At 41.8% G+C, this 19,871-nt stretch overlaps 1 protein-coding gene across 12 annotated transcripts in view; it reads right to left on the bottom strand.

Annotated features, from left to right (window-relative positions):
* Positions 1-19,871, bottom strand: part of RNF220 (ring finger protein 220) — a 327,498-nt gene that overhangs the window by 52,301 nt on the left and 255,326 nt on the right. For 10 of the 12 annotated variants that reach the window (XM_081009391.1, XM_081009392.1, XM_081009383.1 and 7 more), the window contains 2 exons: positions 14,895-15,016; positions 12,990-13,122 (listed from right to left, as the gene is read on the bottom strand). In XM_081009391.1, the coding sequence (XP_080865517.1) occupies positions 12,990-13,122; positions 14,895-15,016 (255 nt within the window). The remainder of the gene's footprint in view (positions 1-12,989; positions 13,123-14,894; positions 15,017-19,871) is intronic. The other 2 variants (XM_081009388.1, XM_081009390.1) reach the window with 1 other exon arrangement.

Genomic DNA, 19,871 nt, shown 5'->3' with positions numbered 1-19,871 from the left:
AGTGTTTGTTTCCTCAGCTGCCGAAACATCCCCAAACTAGCATCAAGAGAGCATAGTGGCACGGATGTAGCTTTTCTTTAAAAATGGCTTGGGGAAAAGCAAACTGCCTTGACTCTTTTAAAAAGAAAGGGCAAAAGGAAAGGATCACTGTAGTCAACCTTTGATGGCTAATGTTTGTTGGAATTAGTTATTAAATTGCATTGTTCTATTACCCTGTTGCACTATAAACGATCAGGTAAAGATGAATTGGATTAGTAATGTTCATGACTCCAGGTTGATGGAAAACTAACCTGACCACAGAAAAATGCAAAGTCTGGTTTTCACTGGCTGCTATGAAATAACTTAATCAGGATCATGGGATTTATAAAATACACACATAGGTCTTCAGTGTTTGAGGCCATGCATATGGATCATTGTAGTAGAGCTGCCACTCTAAAGTCATCTTTCACGCTGTAAGAAAACAGAGCCTAGGCTGCAAGTCTGCATCCCAACTGCTTGTAGTCATCTTTACTAACACACCAAGGAGGAGACTTTAAGAGGGGGCTGTATAATTTTATGGCCATTAATATTTTGTGGTACTGCTGCATGCCAAGGTGAAAGTCATCAAGCCTGTGCCTCAGGGGGCAAGCTGGTTGCCTGCAAAAGGATTTTTCCTCCTGTAAACAGCACCTCAGAACTTGGCTGAGAGCACTACACAAGTTCCCCTTTGTGCCTCCATCACACAGTGGATACAGCTGGAAAGAGGATCCCATATCCAAGCTGCTATGGCAATTCCTCCAGTTCTGTGCCAGGCTAATGTTCAGCAGGAGGCGTGCATGCATTTGTGTGCTTGTATGTGGAAGGCTGCCATACAAAGGGAAATTTGCAAGCAGAGGCTTAGCAATCATTGGCGTAATTTCCATGAAGGTGGCTCAGGGGAATTTTTGTTCATGTAAGGAGCGAGGGAAAACAAAAAAGGAAAGAGGGGAATTAAAGTAATCTTGAATCACTAAACAGGTTCACATCACTGGATCAATAAGCACCACTGACAGGGATCACAGTCACATTGCAATTCTGCCAATAACAGAGGAAGGCGGAAAAGCTGAGGGGACGACTTTTCTAAAGCAGCCGAGCATGAAGTAGTCAAGTTTGGTAAGCAACCCAGAGCAATGTCCCCATTTAAAGGCACTAGTGGAAGCAGCATGTCTTGCTGTCCACTGATTTAAATAACAATGCACTCAAACTTGATAGAAAAGAGTCATGGGATAGCATAACAAGGCCTGTATTTTATAAGCCAAACCTGCATGCTCACTGCAAACTAATTTTTCATATAGGCCAGGAAGACGGAAGAAAATCAGTGTTAATTTAATCAATTGATCAGGCTATTGATTACAAAACTGGAGCTGCTAGTTAGCCATCTGCAGTAATTCTGCCTGCTTTTGAGGGCACAGCACACAGCATCGATTTCTTCACCTGCTACACCAAAATAAAAACAGGAATGCACTTTCCAAGGAAGGAGGGGGGTGAAGCAGGATGGTATCAAGCCTGTGGTCCAAAGAGAGGAAGCAAGTCACTAAACACATGTAGCCAGAAAACAGGGGCAGCGCAGTGTCTTGCAAGTTTCAAACTGAAATTAGTTACAGATGCAGTCACGGTGTCTTGTGTAAACGCTATCGATTGGGAAGCTGACAGTCTTAGGAGCCTCAATGCTAGGACAATCAATCCGGCAGCAGTGTCACCTGCCACTTTACTGAATAGTTGACAATGCAATTATCCAGTGTGGAGGCAGGGAGTTGGCGTGTGTCAAACGCAGTTAACCACTTTCTGGGCACTACTCGATAATGCGTTTCACCGCTTGGTGCAAGAGACGACATGCAAAGACAAGAAGCAGTTTAAAGTCATTGAAAAACCACACTTCCCCTCTTTGGTGGTGGTGGAGGTGTAGGAAGGAGGAGGAAGAGAAGAGTCCCACTGCCCCAACTTAACAACTGTATTTTAAAATGCTATTAAAATTGCGTCAATCAATATCTTGACAGCTGAGGCTGAAGGGCAACCCCAAAGCTCACAGGAGAAGCTGTATTCAAGGCAGATGGCTTTGCAGGGGGAGGAGAGGGGATAAGGAGAAAAAAATGATGGACTAGAACCTTCCTACCAAGCCTGGGGGTGCACACATACACAAAATATTGTTTCAGTAATGCTGTGAGAACCAAGAGTAGATGAGCTCATGCCTGCTAGTCCAACAGCCAAGAAAATGTACATTAAAATGTATGTTCTCAACTTGGAACCTACTCAGTTTCCAGCATGGAGTACTTTTAAATGTCACCCCATTACCCTAGATTCCTCCTGCCAATTTAGTGCACCTAACAATCAAATTTTGTCCCCCGACAGCCGGTTAATCTCTTCCTCCCCTGTTGCAGCACATGAGGGCTATGCTATAAAGGAAATGGTTTACTCAAATGCTGCATTTGAGTAAACTGAGAACAGATACTAAGATTCTCCTTAAACTCTTTCAAGTTTCAATAATCTTGCACGCAATAGATAAAGCATCAGTTATTCCCTTTATTTAAACTGCACTGTCTAATGAAATAGTGGTGCCACAAGTTGTCATGCAATAGGCACCAGAATTATTTTCATGCAATACTTATCCTGATTTTTTAAGGTTACAGGAGAGCAGTGAACCCTAGTTTAACCTTCCCAAATATTTAATTGAAGCCTGTCTTTCTGTAACTTGAACTTATTCCCACTTATCCATCCCACAAGGCCATTATAAATACATTGCTATTATTCCTCACCCCACCTCAAAAAATACCACTTGGGCAACCCTGTTCATAAGCAAAATTGACTCACCTAAAAATAAGGTAGTAGTTTCTACATGGGAATGTCCTAGGTATACAGAAGTATAGTAGTTTCTAAATTAATTGAAAAAGAAAAACTGGGGTGGGGGTGGGGGTCAGCACGACAAGGACCTGTGAACTTTTAGGACCTATGAAGTTGAGTTTGTCAATTCAAATAAAATAAAATAAAAGGAACCAGAGGGAGAAAGACAGGGAACCAGTTTGCTCACGCTGCTTAGTAGCTTATATTTATCAGGGAAGAAAAATTGAGGCACTACACAATAACTCCCCCCCCCCCCAAGTATACCTTCTCCTTCTCCAGAAACTGTCCTCCCCAAGATAGGCAGCAAGAAATGGTACATAGATTGTCCTGAGCCCTTCAGAATTAAATAGCATAGTGGGGACGGCTTTAGGCAAGTAGAGAAAAAAGTGTGTGCTCCCACACTCAGAAAGTATTACAAGCTTTTGCCCTAGTCTGCCTCTGAACAGGAATATTCCTCTTAGGGGACAAAGATACATTACAACACATTAATGCTGCACGTCTCTGTCATTTTCATTTCAGATTCCCTATGCTTGTGTTGTAGTCAGACAATAAATACTCAAATATAAGTTTTAACACTGTGTTGTATTCTACCATGTTCATGAGGAAATGAGACCTCAAATATGTCATCTACGCTTTCAAAACTCCAGAAATTTGAATGGAAATGAGCAGGCATTCAGGAAATACACACTGTATAGCCTTCCGGGGTGACAAAAGCAACCAAGTGAACCTTTAAAATCTCTCAGGTTAAAAAAAAAATCTTTCTGTATGGAAAGACAGCAAGTTGCTGAAGTAGAAAAACTTTCAATTATATCTTTCTCTTACGACTTACAAAGTGGTACAGAGCATGAAGGCTATAGCAATTTTTTCTGCCGTTGCGCTGTTGCCAAAAAAGGTCCTAGGTACACCAGAACTTTAGCAACTTGCCGATTTATTGTGAAAAAAAAACACTTATACAGGATACTTCATTATGATTGTTATTATTATTATTAACTGAATTTGCATACTACCGTTCATCCACAGATCTCAGGGAGGTTCACAAAAGAATGTATTAGATGCATTAAGTGGGACAAAGTGGTTGGTGGTAGCTACAGATTATACAATGTAGCAGTATACGTCAGAGTGTTGAACTATAAACAACATTAAAAAAAATATTCCCAGCATTTCATTGTACAGTATAAGCTACTTAGGATGTTGAGTAGTTTCTCCGCCTTGTAAACTAGAAATGTCATAAAACTAATTTCAATAAAGTTTTGTATGTCGTTTAAGAAAAGAAGAGTATTTCCCAAGCACCGTATTAATTCTAAGGTTGGGTGGTTCATCAGGCAACCAGATATCATCTTCCACTATGTGTGTGAATGAGCATACCACAAATCCTTAAATCGTATTTCACTAAACACCTCAAATACTTAACTTTTCAAATACTTAAATTTTCCCACTTGGTAGACTGGAAACTAGAGGAGTCCACTAATGCTCATCCTGCCTCCTCTTAGGTCAGGGGTCTGCAACCTTTAAGACAAAAAGAGCCACTTGGACCCATTTCCGAAGAAAAAAAAACATGGGAGCCGCAAAACCATTGCGACATTTAAAACAAATATATCTCCGGAGCCGCGATCTGACAGCAGGCGGGAAGGTGACATCGGGACGGTGCGTGACTAACGCACGCACCGCCCCCATGCGATGTCACAGCCAGTACAGCGCCCGCCACAGTGGGGAGTGTCGGGGCGCACAATGCGCCTCTTCCCCTCGCTAGTATCTGCCCCGGAGCCGTGGCAAAGGTGTAAAAGAGCCACATGTGGCTCCGGAGCCGCGGGTTGCAGACCCCTGTCTTAGGTAATAGAAAGGTAGACCATGCCAAGACAGGGTTTGCTTAACTGTTAGGCATCTATGATGAACTAATAATTAATATCCCAAATGAGAATAAAACTCTGCACTGAAAAGTAAGGACCTGGTTCCTGAGTTCTGGTTCAGACTATTACCCAGTCCTAACCATGCCTACTCTGAAGAAAATCCTACTGAATTCAGTGGGGCTTACTCCCGGAAAAGTGGGGTTAGGATTCAGCTTTAGCCAACAGATGATATCACGCATATGACTTACATAACAATTGCATGGGATTCCTCAGTTAGTGAAAGGGCTCTTAGGAAACACAATGGCTCTTTTCTCTGTCTTTCTCTTTCTCTTTTGATAGCACAGAAGCACCAAACATATTACATCTCCATCTTCTGAATTGTGTCGGTTTTACTTATCTTATTCATGGTGCCATTCTGAAAGAAACTACAATTTGAATTTCTTTCCAAAGTGTGTTTTGTTCCAAAAAAACTCTCTGCGCTAAATCTACATCTTTAAAGTCACTACTGCTCAATGGAGGGAAAAGGGTTCTAAATTCTGCTTCAGAAATCCTGTGATGATTGTATGAAGTAAATTCATTCAGGTATTTCAATTTAATTTATCTTCTGCAGAGAGATACATTTCCTTGGTGCAGGACTTTTGCATGTCAGTGCAGTATACACAAAAAGCTTACAACAGGAATCCACATCACACAAGGAAAACTGTTGCAGGCCAGCTCAAGACAAGCAAGACTAGATTAGTTAGCAGTCTTGAGCAATTTCTGCCTTTGAGTGAAACAAGAGATAGCTATGTGGCAGGCACCTTGCAATAGCGAACATGCTGCTTAGTGTATAAATGAGAGAGACATGCACATATAAACAAATACATATTACAGTTTGTATCATAAGGGAGTTTCATTCTATGGCATTTCATCTTTATCCAAGCAAACAAAGAAAACAAAGTGTTGTGTATGCAGCAGCAGAAGGGCTAGAAAAGATCTGTAGGGGCTAACATGAGCAGAAATAACATGAGGATTCCTTTAGTTGTCTTTACTGGTTCTTGTTCAACTGTTCAAGACACACAGTGTACTTGTTTCTGAACTGATAAATTAAAAAAAAATTAAAATGAAATGTTGTTGTTTTTGTTGTGTTTTTTTTAAAAAAAGAACAGCATTAAACTATGGAAGTAGACAGTCCAGGATATTTTTTTAATTTGTGGGATAAGGCAAAAGAGAGCATGTTACCAAGAAGCAATATCTGAAACAGATTTTCAAAACTGGGAGAAGGAGAGAGACATTAAGGACGTCACAGATATGAAATTCGAAAGCTGCTCCACTGACAGCTCTCCTTCCTTCTGCCAAGTCCATTCAAATCCATGGATAACAAATATTAGTTACAGATTCATTCATCCAAGGATCTGTACACACTACAGATACCTTTTATTTCCTGGTCAGTCCTCTGGGAAATCTCATTGTCTAATGCCACTGCCAGCTCTCTTTGATATGACCTTAAATGCAACTTTAACTGAACAAACTGGATGATGGAAATCAGGCACACGCCTGTTAGCTTTGCAGGCGCTCTCAAAGAAAAGCATCTTCCTATTTGTGCTCCAGAGGGGAAAAAACAAGAAAATGTAGCTAGTAATTTCAAAAGAAAGTAGGCGGGATGTCACCCTTTGTATATTTTAAGATTCCTAGCAGAACAACTGTATGACATCCACATTTTGCTAGAGGCAGATTATTTCAAAATGATTAGAAAACAAAACAGCTTGAGTGAGATGAGACTATGCATTTCCATATGTCAAGTGCAGGGTTTCCATGAATGTTCATATTATAAAACTATTACGTATCATAATTGTATTTCCCCCTACTGTAGGAACAGACATGTGCCACTCCTAGATACCTACTTTGCATGCTTCTGGATTCTACACACATAAAAGTACAATCACTATTGTTGTTGGTTGTGGTGCCACTTCTGCAGTTTATTTTGCAAAACGTCTGCTGTGACATCAGTGCTCAGAGCAAAAAGCATTTGAAGTTAAAGGGGGAAACAGGCTGTAAGCCAAGAGTGGGATGACAGCCATCTGCAGGAAATGCCAAGCAATTCATCTGACTCTTCAAATAGTCATAACAAGTGTAGGTGACAATACCATCTATTAAATACTTTGCTCTGGCACAGAAGTTAGGCTCCTGAGCCAGTCCTTCAATCTCCAAATTAAGAAAAGGTCTACTAGATAAGGTCACAGGTTTGTCCAGTATCCTGCTTCCCACAGAGGCCAGCCAGATGCCCCCATGAAGCTGAACGGCAAGATATGACCTCCCTACATTGTTGGCCCCAGTATCTGGTACTCCAAAGGATCCTGCCTCTGGCCATGAAGGCTCAATTTAGGAGCCACCCAGCTGGTTAGTAATCTTTTGACAAAGAAACCTGGAACACCAAGAACAATGGGGTTTCTCATTTAGTAGGAACACCAGCACCTTTGAATTGCTTGTAAGTGAAAGACCTTCCAAATTCAGAACATACCACACAGTTCCTCATAGGAAGGTTTCTAGTAATCACTCTTCTAGGAAGCCTTGCATACTGTCTTTCAGTCATTAGGGCTTTGCCTCTGTGTATTATTTTCAAGGCAACTGAAATCCCCAAGAGTGTCAGGTGAATAGACAGCTGGCCAGTTGTTGCTTTCCTTGACAAGGTGGTGCAGTGCAGGAAGGGCAAGGACAGGGAACTTGACTACATTCTTCAAACCCTTCATATCTAGAGAGGACAGCAATCTTGGCTCTATCAGACAGTACAGCTCAGAGTTTAAATGGGACTTGCGCTCACTTGCTTTTCCTGTCTCTGTCTCTCTCTCTTTGAAGTTGCCTGGACAGCTTCCTCAAGCTGGCGTTATCACTCCCTCTAACCACTCTTGGCAGGCAATCTAATTCCCCCTGAAAAGGTCACCGCCATTTTAACTGCCTTTCAATCACATTAGGAGTGCTGCTGCTCGTGCCCGCATAGCTGTGCCTGCAGCTCTCCTGGCTGAGGTGCGATCGATAAACTGACATACCGTTTCACCCCCCCCCTCCGCCCAACTCTCCCTTTCCCAATGGCTCCCTCACTGTGCAGTTTAGACTCTTACCCCCCTCCCCAACACCAACTCACCTCCTTTGGCTAAAGGAATGACACAATATGCTGATTGACCAAAAAATCTCCTAAAAGTGATACAACATAGGGGGAAGAGATAACCTATCATGCTTTAATCTACTTAGCCCATTTGCTCCAGCAAAGGGGGAGGGGGCTTGGGCTCTCTTCCTAGATACACAGAGGCAGCAACATCCTGGGGACCAGGCAGCTCAGACTCCTTTGAAGCAAGGTTCCTACAAAGAACAAGCCTGCCTCCAGCTCCCCTCCATGCAATCATTACTGTTATCTCTCTTGCATTCACCCTTTTTTCCTCACAGTTACCACTGCCGTGTTTTCTCCATCGATCCTCGTGTAAGACACTGTTTTAAGTCCGCTAGCCTTTTGACTGGGCTAAGCCGTTTAAGAGATGACAGCAGCCTCTATCAGCACAAAGCCAATATGATTCTTTTCGGATAAAGCACTTTTTTCTCACCCGCTCTTCCTCCCTCCCACTCACAAATAACAGACGCACAGACAAAACTGCTAAGCTTTCAAAGAAAAAAAGGCATTCCACCCCCCCCCCAACTTCTCTCTGCAATTCTTTAAAGGGATAACCTTGCAATGTAAACAGTTAGAGTAAATGAGTAGCTGTTCTTTAGAACAAGTGAGGGATTGCTACAAATGCAGGGAATTTAAAAGGGGGGGAAAAGTGAGAAGAAACCCAGTGCCTCCCGCATTTCAGCAAGTAGGATGCAGGCTGGAGCATTAGACGCAGAACACAGGAACAATTCTTCATCAAGCTCAGTAGATATAAATTCAGGCCCCACTGACTGGGGAGTCTCCAACAAAACTTTACAATGTTGTGAGATTAGTCTGAATTCTCCAACCTGGGCACAGTTTGCTGCTGTACTATGCCTAACACTCCCAAGTTTCAGCATCCAGAAATCAAAACTGCTGGTAAAGCACTAGTTGAACCAACCAATGTACGCCCCGCCCCACTATTTTTCATGTCAAATGTTATTATTTAAATCATAGTTTTTTAAATATCAGGCACAGTGTGCCCCTTAAAAACAGTTTAAAATTACATCTTAAATTATATATTCTCTTAACACTGAATTCATAACCCTTATTGAGGGACTGAATTAAGTGTACTCTTCTATGTAAAAAAGTAATAATAGAGAAATGTAGTTTTTAGGTCAAGTATTACAAATGTCACAAAAGTATCATGTATACTTATTATTGTCCAACCTGTAAATATTTAGACTGTCAAACAAAATGAACACTTAGGGTGGTTTTCAACTACTATGCCCTATCAATGCAAGGATTTCAACTTGTTCAAAGGGACATTCCCATCTTTCCTAAATCTGCTCCAGAGAGTGGGGGGAACCCATAGAATAAATTTAGGGTATGTTCAGGGGAAGAAGGTTCCTTTGTGCAAGGAGAAAGTCTTGTGTTGATTGAATGAGAGACTTAGTACTATGTTAGATTCCACCTTTACTTCCTCTATGTCGTGGTGACATGCTGTTCTGTGAATAACCTACAAACCCACTCAAAAATTTAAATGCACCTAGTGGTCAAAAAAAGTTGGTAGCCACTAGGCTAATGGAAGTTGTAGTCCAAAAATATCTGATGACCACCAGGTTGGGGAATGCTGCCCTAAAGTATCACCCACATACAGGGTGTTGCTGTACCTCTGCATAATTCACCGTTCTAACCATGCCTCCTTCCAGTTAACCGGGGTGGGGTGGGGTGGGGTGTAGTTCTGTTTCAGCTCTTCCTCAAGTGTTATTGTAAATGTTGTAGTCTCAAAACATCTGCAGGGCTGAGTCTGCCTATGCCTGCACTAACCTAAATTCAAGGGGAGAACACATCAAGCTAACCAATTACTACAAACAGCTGTATCATATTTCTTACCTTATTGAAAGTGGAAACTGGTAAAGTGTATGGATTGTACTACCAAGTGCCCTGTTTCTTAGGTCTAAGCTCTGTCCTCACAGCCCATCTAGCTCTATCAGGCCTCTTGTATCCCCACACTTTCTCTCTCACACACAATGGTCATGTTAGGATGCAATGATGGCCATAAACCACATTTAAACAAATCAAGCACTTCCCACTTCATTCCTCCCTTCCAGGTGCACGCAAACAAACCAAGAAGCATCTGATTCAGGAGCTGAACCAAAACCTGAACCAATGCTCCTGGTTGCTTTATCTCAAATAAACTATAATCAAGAAATAAAGAACTACCCTTGGGTTCCTGGTGGTGGTTTGTTAATAAGAAACAAGCCACAAGAGCTAGTTTGGACATGACGCTAAGCCAGCAGTTCTGCAAGTTGTTTCCCAGCTTTGAGAAGAGAGGACCACAACAGTGAGTGCTTGAACTGCATGCACAAACACACATCTATGAACATACTAATCCACATATCTATACACGCAGGTCTTGCTATCTGAACACAATGAGTCCCCAGGAAATCATTCATTAGGCAAGCAACCACACAATGAGCTGATTATTTACATTATTTCCTATGGGAACATTTCAAATCTGTGAATTGTCTGATCGCCCTCTCTCCTTGGTTTCCACCCCAAACTGCTGCAGCCAACTAGCAAAAGACAGTCTTTCCTGCTCCTTGATTTGTCCCAATCTCTTTCCCTTCCTCCGTTTGTCCCTGGTTTCTAATCAAAATGGCTGCCACTGACCAGCAAAACACAAAGAAGCAAGGAAATGAGCAAACTCCAGCTATTTAGATAACTGAATGAACTACTTGGGCAGCAAGGTTTGGGTGTAATTTTTTGTGTTCAGATGACTGAAATTTCAGATGGTAAGCCTTCCGATAGCAGGACCTATGTGCACTTTATGGCCAAGTGTTGAGTCCAAACATGGTCAATATAAGTGAACTCTTATGTTAAAGATGAATTAGGCCTTAAAGGCTACAAAAGTTACTATTCCACTTTATAAAGTGTGGAATTACACTTTTCAAATATATCCACTATGGAATACCTTATTCAGTCATTTTTAGCATCATCTTCTAACACTGCAACAGCAGAACCCAATGCAAATAATCCTGTCTCAACCTATCACAATGAGACAATAGCTTAGAAACATCATGTGGTAAAAACAAGCCAATAGATTGATCAAGAAAACACTCCACGGAATACGTGGAGAGTAGATTTTGCTTCTTTACACATATCTAAATGGCTTCCATTGCTCCTTAATTGACAAAGCCAACAAGCAAAATGATAATCCCTATCAAAATGGCTGAGAAACTAATCCAAAGTATTTCAGGAAAGGGTACAAAACAGCAGTGAAAATGACTGATGAGCGTCCATATTTCCACTTCACAAACAAGACAGGGATAATTTACATTAGCTGCCTATGTTTTCCATGCTAAGACTGTGCACAAAAGTGCAGACTGCTCAACATTCCTGGTTACGTAGGAACTTAACTGCTTCTGTTTCCCAGACCTCGGGGCGCATAGGAAGACCAACTCCATAGGCTTAGCCAGGGTCTGAAAAGTTAACACATTCCTGCAACAGTCAATCAGCTGAATGAGAATTATGAATAAAATTTGTGGGTGCAAGGAACCCACGGGACAGCAAAAAATTATTTGTCTACTGCAATTCAGTAGACAAAATTCTGAATATATTGGTAGGTAAAAGAAAATACTTTCCCCATATGGCTGAACTCCTGAATATCTGTCATGGTGCTGCTTACCTCTCAAGTCTCATTTATCTATTTTTTGTACAGATTTATCCATAAACTAAAGTGTGAAGGAAAACAGGAAAGAAAGAGCATCATTTATAAGCCCTAGTAACTCATGCATCTTTTAAGCCTGATTTCCTTTCCCAGGGGGATTTTCCTTGGGATATTTTAAATTAGAATCCAGGGCAATCTATGAAAATACAAGAGGATGCCAACTTTTACTTTGATGAGGCAATGTACTAGGTTCTCTGGTCAAGGAAGGGTGGAACACTGTTTCTACAGAATCACAATGTTCACACCAGACAGTTTAGTCAATTCTGACACAGAGCAAAAGGCTGAATGTAAGAAAGGAGTCAGGTGCACAGCTAAAATTACATTCACCAATAAAACTCACAAAGGTCACATTTTGCCATAACTCATTCTCTCTTTTGCAGCCGATTTTCCTGTCACAGGGGAAGGAATAGAAGGAGGAAAAATAAGATGTGTTTGTCTGGGAGCCCTGAGGGCTGCAGTGCTGGAGGTGTATGGCAGGTTGCTGAATTCTCATTTATCAGCCTTAAAAAAGATGGAGTGATAAATGCATAACCGGCCCTTTAATATTTTATGCAGGTGCTAAAGTGACTTAGCTGTCAACTTCCATACATCACCAGCGGCTGATAAACCAGCTTTCGTCACTCCAGACTGGGGCTTTTTACAATTTCATTCTCTACTTCCATTTTTTAAAAATATGCACAATATTGCTGAAACTGATTGTCCTGTAGCTGCTCCTGTTGTCTCCCAACTTTGGGCCACATTTCCTCCTCAAAGGCTAATTTAAGCAGGGTTTTACTCATAACTACTATTATTTTATGCTGTTTTCATAGCCATTGGAAAATAAATATTGGTGCTGGCAGAAGTGCAACTTCCCACCTACACTGAGAAGCAAGCACCTGGCCTGTTACACAGTTTAAAAAACATTCAATGGCAAGTGATGCAATGAATGGGAAAAAACATTTTTCCTCCTGACCATGTCAGCAAAGTCACTTCCCTTAAGCAATCTCTAACAGTTAAGAATTACAAAGGGAAATTTACAAAAGCAACTTTACTATCTTGATCTTGTAAGGTATGATTGCTTTTTGTGAATGCATTTTCTGGCAGGAGACAAATAACATAAAATTTCTGTTAATGTTAATACCACAGATCATTACTATGATGAAAGCCAACTCTCTGGATGAATTTACATCCATGTTCCTTTAGAGTCACACATGCATGACAAGCTGCTTCAACCGTCATCAGCATCCACATGTTGTCATTGTGAAGACAGTATGTCTGTCACGGGAATAACTTTTGGGGGTATACATGCATGAACAAAAATTGCTGAGGGAAAGAGCCCTTAGCCTGGGCTACAGTTTGGAGGGCAATAGCTCCAATATTAGCAATCTGTTTTGTTCTTGGGATGATAGGGAGGGGATCTGGGCACTGTTCAGTCGGCAGCACATCTCAGCAATCCTCACAATGCCCCGCTTACCTCTGAATCCCCCTTCCAGGAGAGTAGTGGCACGTATCCTCTTCTGCCCGCACCATTCATATTCTTCAAAGCGATTACCATTTTCATTTTCAATGTCCACTGCATCATCCTCCATCATGCATGAGCCTTCCCTCTATTAAGCGAAAAGAATAAAGCACCAAGCATCATTTCAGTGTCCTGGGTTAAAAACGGTGCTAGTAGGTAGTATTCCTGTCAATGCATGCTGTATAGACAAAGCTAATCGTGGACAAAGTGGCAAGCACATGTTGACACAGGGTACTGGCAAAAGCTAACGAAGCAGGGAAAAGAATGTCATCCACATTCATTGCTGCTTATTGAGTGCTCACTTTATATTACTGGCTCCCCCAAGGTAGTGTGGGATGAGGTGAGTATCCCATTTAACCATAGGGACAGAGGCTGTGACATTATTGCCCAAGGCCAAATACTGAATTCATGGCCAAATTTGAATTCAAGACTTTCCAGTTCAGTTTCTGATCAAAACTATACTTCCTTGCAATGAAAGGAATTAAGTTCTTTCACACATATAAGCTTTGCTACTGTGTGGAAAGTATGCCTCAAATTTAGAAACTATTTGAACTAGGCAAAACTAGAAAGTTAGATAAGGCAAAAAAGTGGAGCTGGAGCTGCAACTCTTCTAGGAGCAAAAGGGTAACACTCTACATCAAGTTTCAGGATCGCTGTTGCTATTGGATAACTCTTTAGGACAGCCTGAAGTGTATGAAGGTGCTGCTACAAAAATACTTTTATTTATTAATATAGCACTGGCAGGACTACACAAATACACCAAACAATACAGCCAATAGGAGAGAACCTCAAGGAATGCTCCATTTCAAGGGCAATGCTTAATCATCTTATCGCCAGTTTTACTCCAACCCTGAAAATATGGTTCAAATCACCATTAGGCAACTCCAGTTATGCCAGCAATGTATGTTAACTGAAAAACAGAAGTCCACAGTCAGCTGTATCAGAGGCTGCTATAAAAGCCACCATGACCAGAATGATAGGTTGATGGAGTAGTGTCACCTATCCTGCAGGAAGACCAGAACCTAAGTGAAATCAGCTCAGAATGTTAATACTGTGCAGTTGTACTACCAGAGTCCCCCAACCCCACACTAAAAAATAAACACCTCCTTCAAAAATCAGAGAACAGAAGAAGAAACCTGCTGGATTAGACCAAAGGCATATCTAATCCAGCATCCTGTTCTCACAGTGGCCAACCAGATTCCTACAGGGAAACCTGCAAGCAGGACAAGAACACACTTGTGGGCAACTGGTGTTCAGGGACATGCTGCCTCTGATACTGGAGGTAATACAAAACCATCATGACTAGTAGCCACTGAAAGCCTTATCCTGATTTTTTCTAATCCCCTCTTAAAGCCATCCAAGTTGATGGCTATCATTAGATCCTGTGGCAGAGAATTCTGCAGATTAACTATGTGCTGCATCATATTCACTTTCATAGGATGACTGAGGATTCTAGTTATTATATGAGGGAGAAAAACTACTGTCTATTAGAAACTTTCTGATAACCATCTTCTCTCCAATCTATGTCCATCTCTGAGCTTTACTGGATTTTGGTTAAACCACAGTTGTCTGATATAACCAAAGTCTAGCAGTAAGCCAGGCGGTCTCCTAGTTAACAGTCAAAAATAGCACCTGCTATCCCTTCTCATTTGAAAGGTTAGGAAAACTGTCTTTAGAGTAATGAGATTGCCAAATCCAGACTTCAAGACAGAACTCCAAACTTCAAGATAGAACTCAAGTACAGATCTACATGGCCATGTGCACTTCAATCTGCAAATTTGGTTTCTACCCAGATCACAGGAGTAGCAGAGGGTAGGAAGAAATGAGAGAGAGGCAGTAGGGTTCCCTCAGTGCTTCTACCTTTGCAAGGCATTGTTCGACATGCCTACTCCTCTCCTCCTCGGATCCTGAGAGAGGTTGGCTGCAGAGGGGACATACCTGTCCTTCGTCTTGCTTCCTCCGTTTCATTTTTCCAATCCGAGCTATGCGAGGAAAGCAGAGAGAAAAGAAAAACACAATGGGTTATATAGTTGCCCGGTGACTGAGGAACCAAAGGGAAGAACATACTAGTTTCTGATGTCAGCCAGGAAGCCTAGAGCCCCTGTGAGGCTTCATCTCATGCCTTTCAGAAAGAACACTGGCAATGGGGAGACCAACCTGGCCCCATCCATTGGCCAATAAAGGACCTGCTGCTCCAATGCTCACTTGCTTCTCCCTTCTTTTTTTCTTTTGTATTATGTCTATTAAGACTGTGAATCTGTGAGCTTAATTTAAGATATATAGGGAACTTTAAAACTGCAGGTGCTTTGTAGGTATTAAACAATATGAATAACTGAAAGCTACAAAGAGTGAGTGTGATATAGATGCAAGGTTTCAAGGCAAACATTTGCTCTTTCCTCCACCGAGCCTCAGTGGTTTCCTCCCCACCACACTCCACCTGCTTCATCTTGAGAAGCTGTGCTCAAGTTTCATCTTGTGCAGTTACAGAACCTTTAATGAATTTAACCAAATGCCCCCCTAGTGAACAAAAACAGCGACCATCCTCACGGCACAGTAGAAATTAAGTCAAACACAAACCAAGTGCCTTGCCCTCAAAAGGGCATATCTGATTCCATTATCTTTATAATACTGTTCCTCCCCTGGGAAAGCCTAAGAACCACTATTTTCATGTTCAGCATCTCCTGCAAATACAAAACCCACACTGTCAGGATGAAGATACTAGTTGGGTCCTATTCGCCTCCTGAATCCACCCTAGGATAAGTCATCAATTTTATTTTTGCCTCCGTTGTTCCTAATCAGACTTATTCAATAGTTGTGTTTTACAATATACTGACTAGAGAACAGTTTTCAAACTGCTATAAAAGATGCCACAAAACACTTCTGCAGACTAACATGACTACCTGAAGCTTGCTCTAAGAAAAGACACCAATCAGTATAAATGGGAAGCCCCAAGAGCCTAGTAATCTGCACAGCTGTGAAGATGTCAGAAAGAAGGGTTTCCGTCAAAATGATTTCTATAATTATGAAAGAGAGCTTCTGCTTAAAAGGTAAGCAGGCTTTGAAATATAGAGAAAAGACCCAAACACACACAGGCAGTTTCCAGTAAATATTTAGAAATCACAGCAGGACTATACTGGACTTAATTGTGCTCAGAAGATTTCACTTAGAACAGCACCATGTCCCTCTATCCCTATTTGTACTCTTTGCTCAATCCTACAATTTCAGATTCTATCCCTAATCTCCTACATCTCATCCCAAAATGACTACAAGCAGAAGCAATGCAGAATATATACAAGTAATTCCAATTATGGAGCTTGAAGTTTGCTTTTTGGGGAGAAAATTCTATTGTAGGCTCAAGAGACATGCCCCTCTGGTGAACTTTTTCCTTTACCAAACTGCTGATTAATTTGAACCCTCATTAAATGTGGACAAAACATCTGAAAAATTTGCATTAAAACAACACTGATCATTAAGAGAGATGGCTTTAAGCAAATATTATCAGATATTTCAATCACAGACAGGGGAAATGAACAACTTAATAAGGAAGGTCAGAATTCTGACAGAGACCAAAATAAGAGCCCAAGGATATTCTGTGTAGTAACAAGAGATGACATGACAGAGAAGTCACTTAATGCAGTAACAATTATTGACATTATGAGCCTGCCAGTTTGCTGCAGAAATTGTAATGTATTGCAACTGCACTGCGAGAACGAGATGCTGCACACACCAAGTGGGAAGAAAGGACCCAAAAACTAAATTAAGGGAGGCACTGGAAAGTAAGACAAATGCCATAAGCAGGGTAGGCTTTTAGTCATAATCCAAGGAGGCAATACAGGAACCCAGCAAAAGCTTTTAACCAGACCAATGTTGACTCAATAAAGGTATTAATTTTTTTTCTGTTTGGGGCCTTTTTCTCTGGAGTTAACATATAAGCAAATTCAAGCACTTTGGGCTGGCAACACAGGCTATTTAATCCGCAGAGGAGGATCAGACATCCACCTGCAATCCATTTGCCTGAGCCATCCCCACTATCCTCACTCCAGCTACTCTAGAGCTCCTCTCCCCACCTGAAGAACACAGGGCAGAGAGGTGCAGCTACCATTATCACTAGGCTGTTTATACAGTGTAGTGCTAACGGGCACCTGCCCACTTTCTCCCTCCTATACTTAGAACTAAAACACTCTCTCAAGAAACAAAAAAGCCAACTCCATCACACTTGAAGTGGAGCTAAGAGGACTCAAAGTTTCTGTCCCCCCTTCTCCAGCAGGGAAAGGGAGACAAAAGAGGGCAAGTCTAAACAGCTGGCACACTGTGTTTAGAATAACAAAGCTCCTTTCTGGTATGTGGGAATGAGTACAGGAATGAGAAGAGTTGATGCAGCCTTCTGAAGAGAGATAGTCCATTCTGGATGGGGCACACCTAACTATTTCTCTCACACTTCTGGGAAACGAGGAAGAGGAAACAGTTTCAGGCACTATCTCCAGACTGCAGCTCCATTTTCAGCAGGTCTCTGTTAGAGAGGTTGCTTTCTTGGACTTTTCTTTCCCATTTTCTCCAAGGTGGAAGCAAGAGCCCTCCCACAAGAAGCTGCACACAGGGCTCTCTCACTTTGGCAAGTGAAGGTAATCCTAATTCACCCAAGGAATATGATTTGCAAATCTGTCCTAAATCTGTATGTCTTACCCACCTGACTTGCATTTGTGGGTCTCAACTACTAAATCCAGAGCCAATAATGACTCCCCTCCGATGTCATACTCGCTCAGATCCTCAATATGTATGAGGCATGGTTCGAACCAGCTGGATTTCAGAAATATTTCTCATTGCCCTCAAGGAGCAGCTGGGGCAACATTCCCTGTTGACTCCCAGTGGCATGATTTGTAAAACATTTTACTGCAAACCCTATGGACATAATGTAACTTATTCCATAAGTCTGGTGTGAGAATAACGGAAACGGAACTTGAAAACCACTTCATAAAAACTCAGGGTCCATGAATAATCATTTCTATAAACTTAAAAGTCCACTTAATGAAAAACTAAACTTGAATTTTAAGTGCCCTTGCAAAACTTTTAGACCTGTCATTATACTGATCCTAAATCTTTTTGAACCGGTTATACGTCAGCAGATTTTTCTGCCATCATTGCTTGTGTGCTATCATGACACACACAGTACTAATGCAAAGGATTTTTGTGCCTCAGCTGGCAAACTTTTCAACAGCATCCAGCAAATAAGAGCATTAGGGGCTCTAAGCAACACAGTCCACCTTAGAGACCCATGAGACACTGGGCAAAGAAAAATTGCTTTGCTCACAAAGTAAGAGCAGCATGAACAAAAGTGTAAATGGAGTGAAGAAGAGCTAACAAAAAGTTTCTGTTCCAACACCTTTTGCAGTAGCTTGATACAGGCAGAGGTGGATCTGGAGTGTGAGAGAGAAAAAACGGGGGGCTGTTTGAAAGCCACTGAACAGAATTTCCAATTGCTACTATAGAGCTCAACTATCACTTCTAATCAACGTAGGAGGGATGGAGGAGCCCCAGAGGAAGGGGGGCAACTGCTGAGCTGTCCCGAAGGAGAACAGCTCAAAAGAACACACAAGTGAGACCACAGTATTGTTAATTAGTGCTGATAGATGCAATCATTTCTAATTAGCTCGCTAATCCTTCTCCCCTGTATTCCTGTCGCAGGAGCAAAGAGGGGGGCTGGGTTGATTTTTCCTTACCCTTAAGTCACAGGGCTTTTTTTTTTTATAAAAAAAAATCTGAATATAAAACAGCATGAAAAAAAGACTTTCACTTAAATGTCCCTCATTTAAGTACGGATCTCTTCTTAAAAAAAGCTTCTTTATTCCAGTTCTCACCCAGGATGCAAGGAGGCCACTTATATTACAGTAATGATGCCAGTGCACCAGCGTGTCCATAACGTCAAGCAATCTATCTTGCCAAATTTCCCTCTTCATTATGGCCGTGGCTCACCCTGGACTACACTGATTTGGCCCTTGACTTGCAGCAGAAAGTTACTTCAGCTGCACTGTTATGCCTGGACCCTAAAATACAGGGGGAGACCTGCCCTTCCACATTGAGCACTCATCTGTGACAGCCTCTATTTTGTTGATCCAATTTATTTATTTATAAAATGTATACCACCCTATACCTGTAGATCTCAGGGCAGTTCACAACATAAAATCACAACATAAAAGACACAAAATACATAATAAAAACACAAACTCCTCAATAATCCCCACTTCCAAAACATACTTTTAAAGAGCATCAGATGTCACTCAGCCAAAGGCCTGGTTAAAGAGGGACATTTTCACCTGGCTCCTAAAAGTGTATAATGAAGGTGCCAGCCTGAGGAAAGCATTCCACAAATGGGGAGCCACTGCGGAAAAGGCCCATTCTCGTGTTGCCACCCTTCAGACCTCTTGTGGAGGAGGTACATGAAGAAGGGCCTCAGAAAATGATCTCAGGGTCCAAGTAAGTTCATATGGAGAGAGGTGGTCCTTGGCGTATTGCAGATGAAGAAGGAGGAGGAGGAGGAGGAGGAGGAGGAGGAGTTTGGATTTGATATCCTGCTTTATCACTACCTGAAGGAGTCTCAAAGTGACTAACATTCTCCTTTCCCTTCCTCCCCCACAACAAACACTCTGTGAGGTGAGTGGGGCTGAGCGACTTCAGAGAAGTGTGACTAGCCCAAGGTCATCCAGCAGCTGCATGTGGAGGAGCGGAGACTCGAACCCGGTCCCCCAGATTACGAGTCCACCACTCTTAACCACTATAGCACACTGGCTCTCATAGATAGAAGAACTAATGCTTAGTTCGATCTTTTATGTTACTGACATG

Source organism: Podarcis pityusensis (genome assembly GCF_964106645.2).
Source record: "Podarcis pityusensis genome assembly, chromosome: 6".
NCBI lineage: Eukaryota > Metazoa > Chordata > Lepidosauria > Squamata > Lacertidae > Podarcis > Podarcis pityusensis.
The sequence above is the reverse complement of the archived record's forward strand: the minus strand, read 5'-3'. Positions and strand labels throughout refer to the sequence as shown.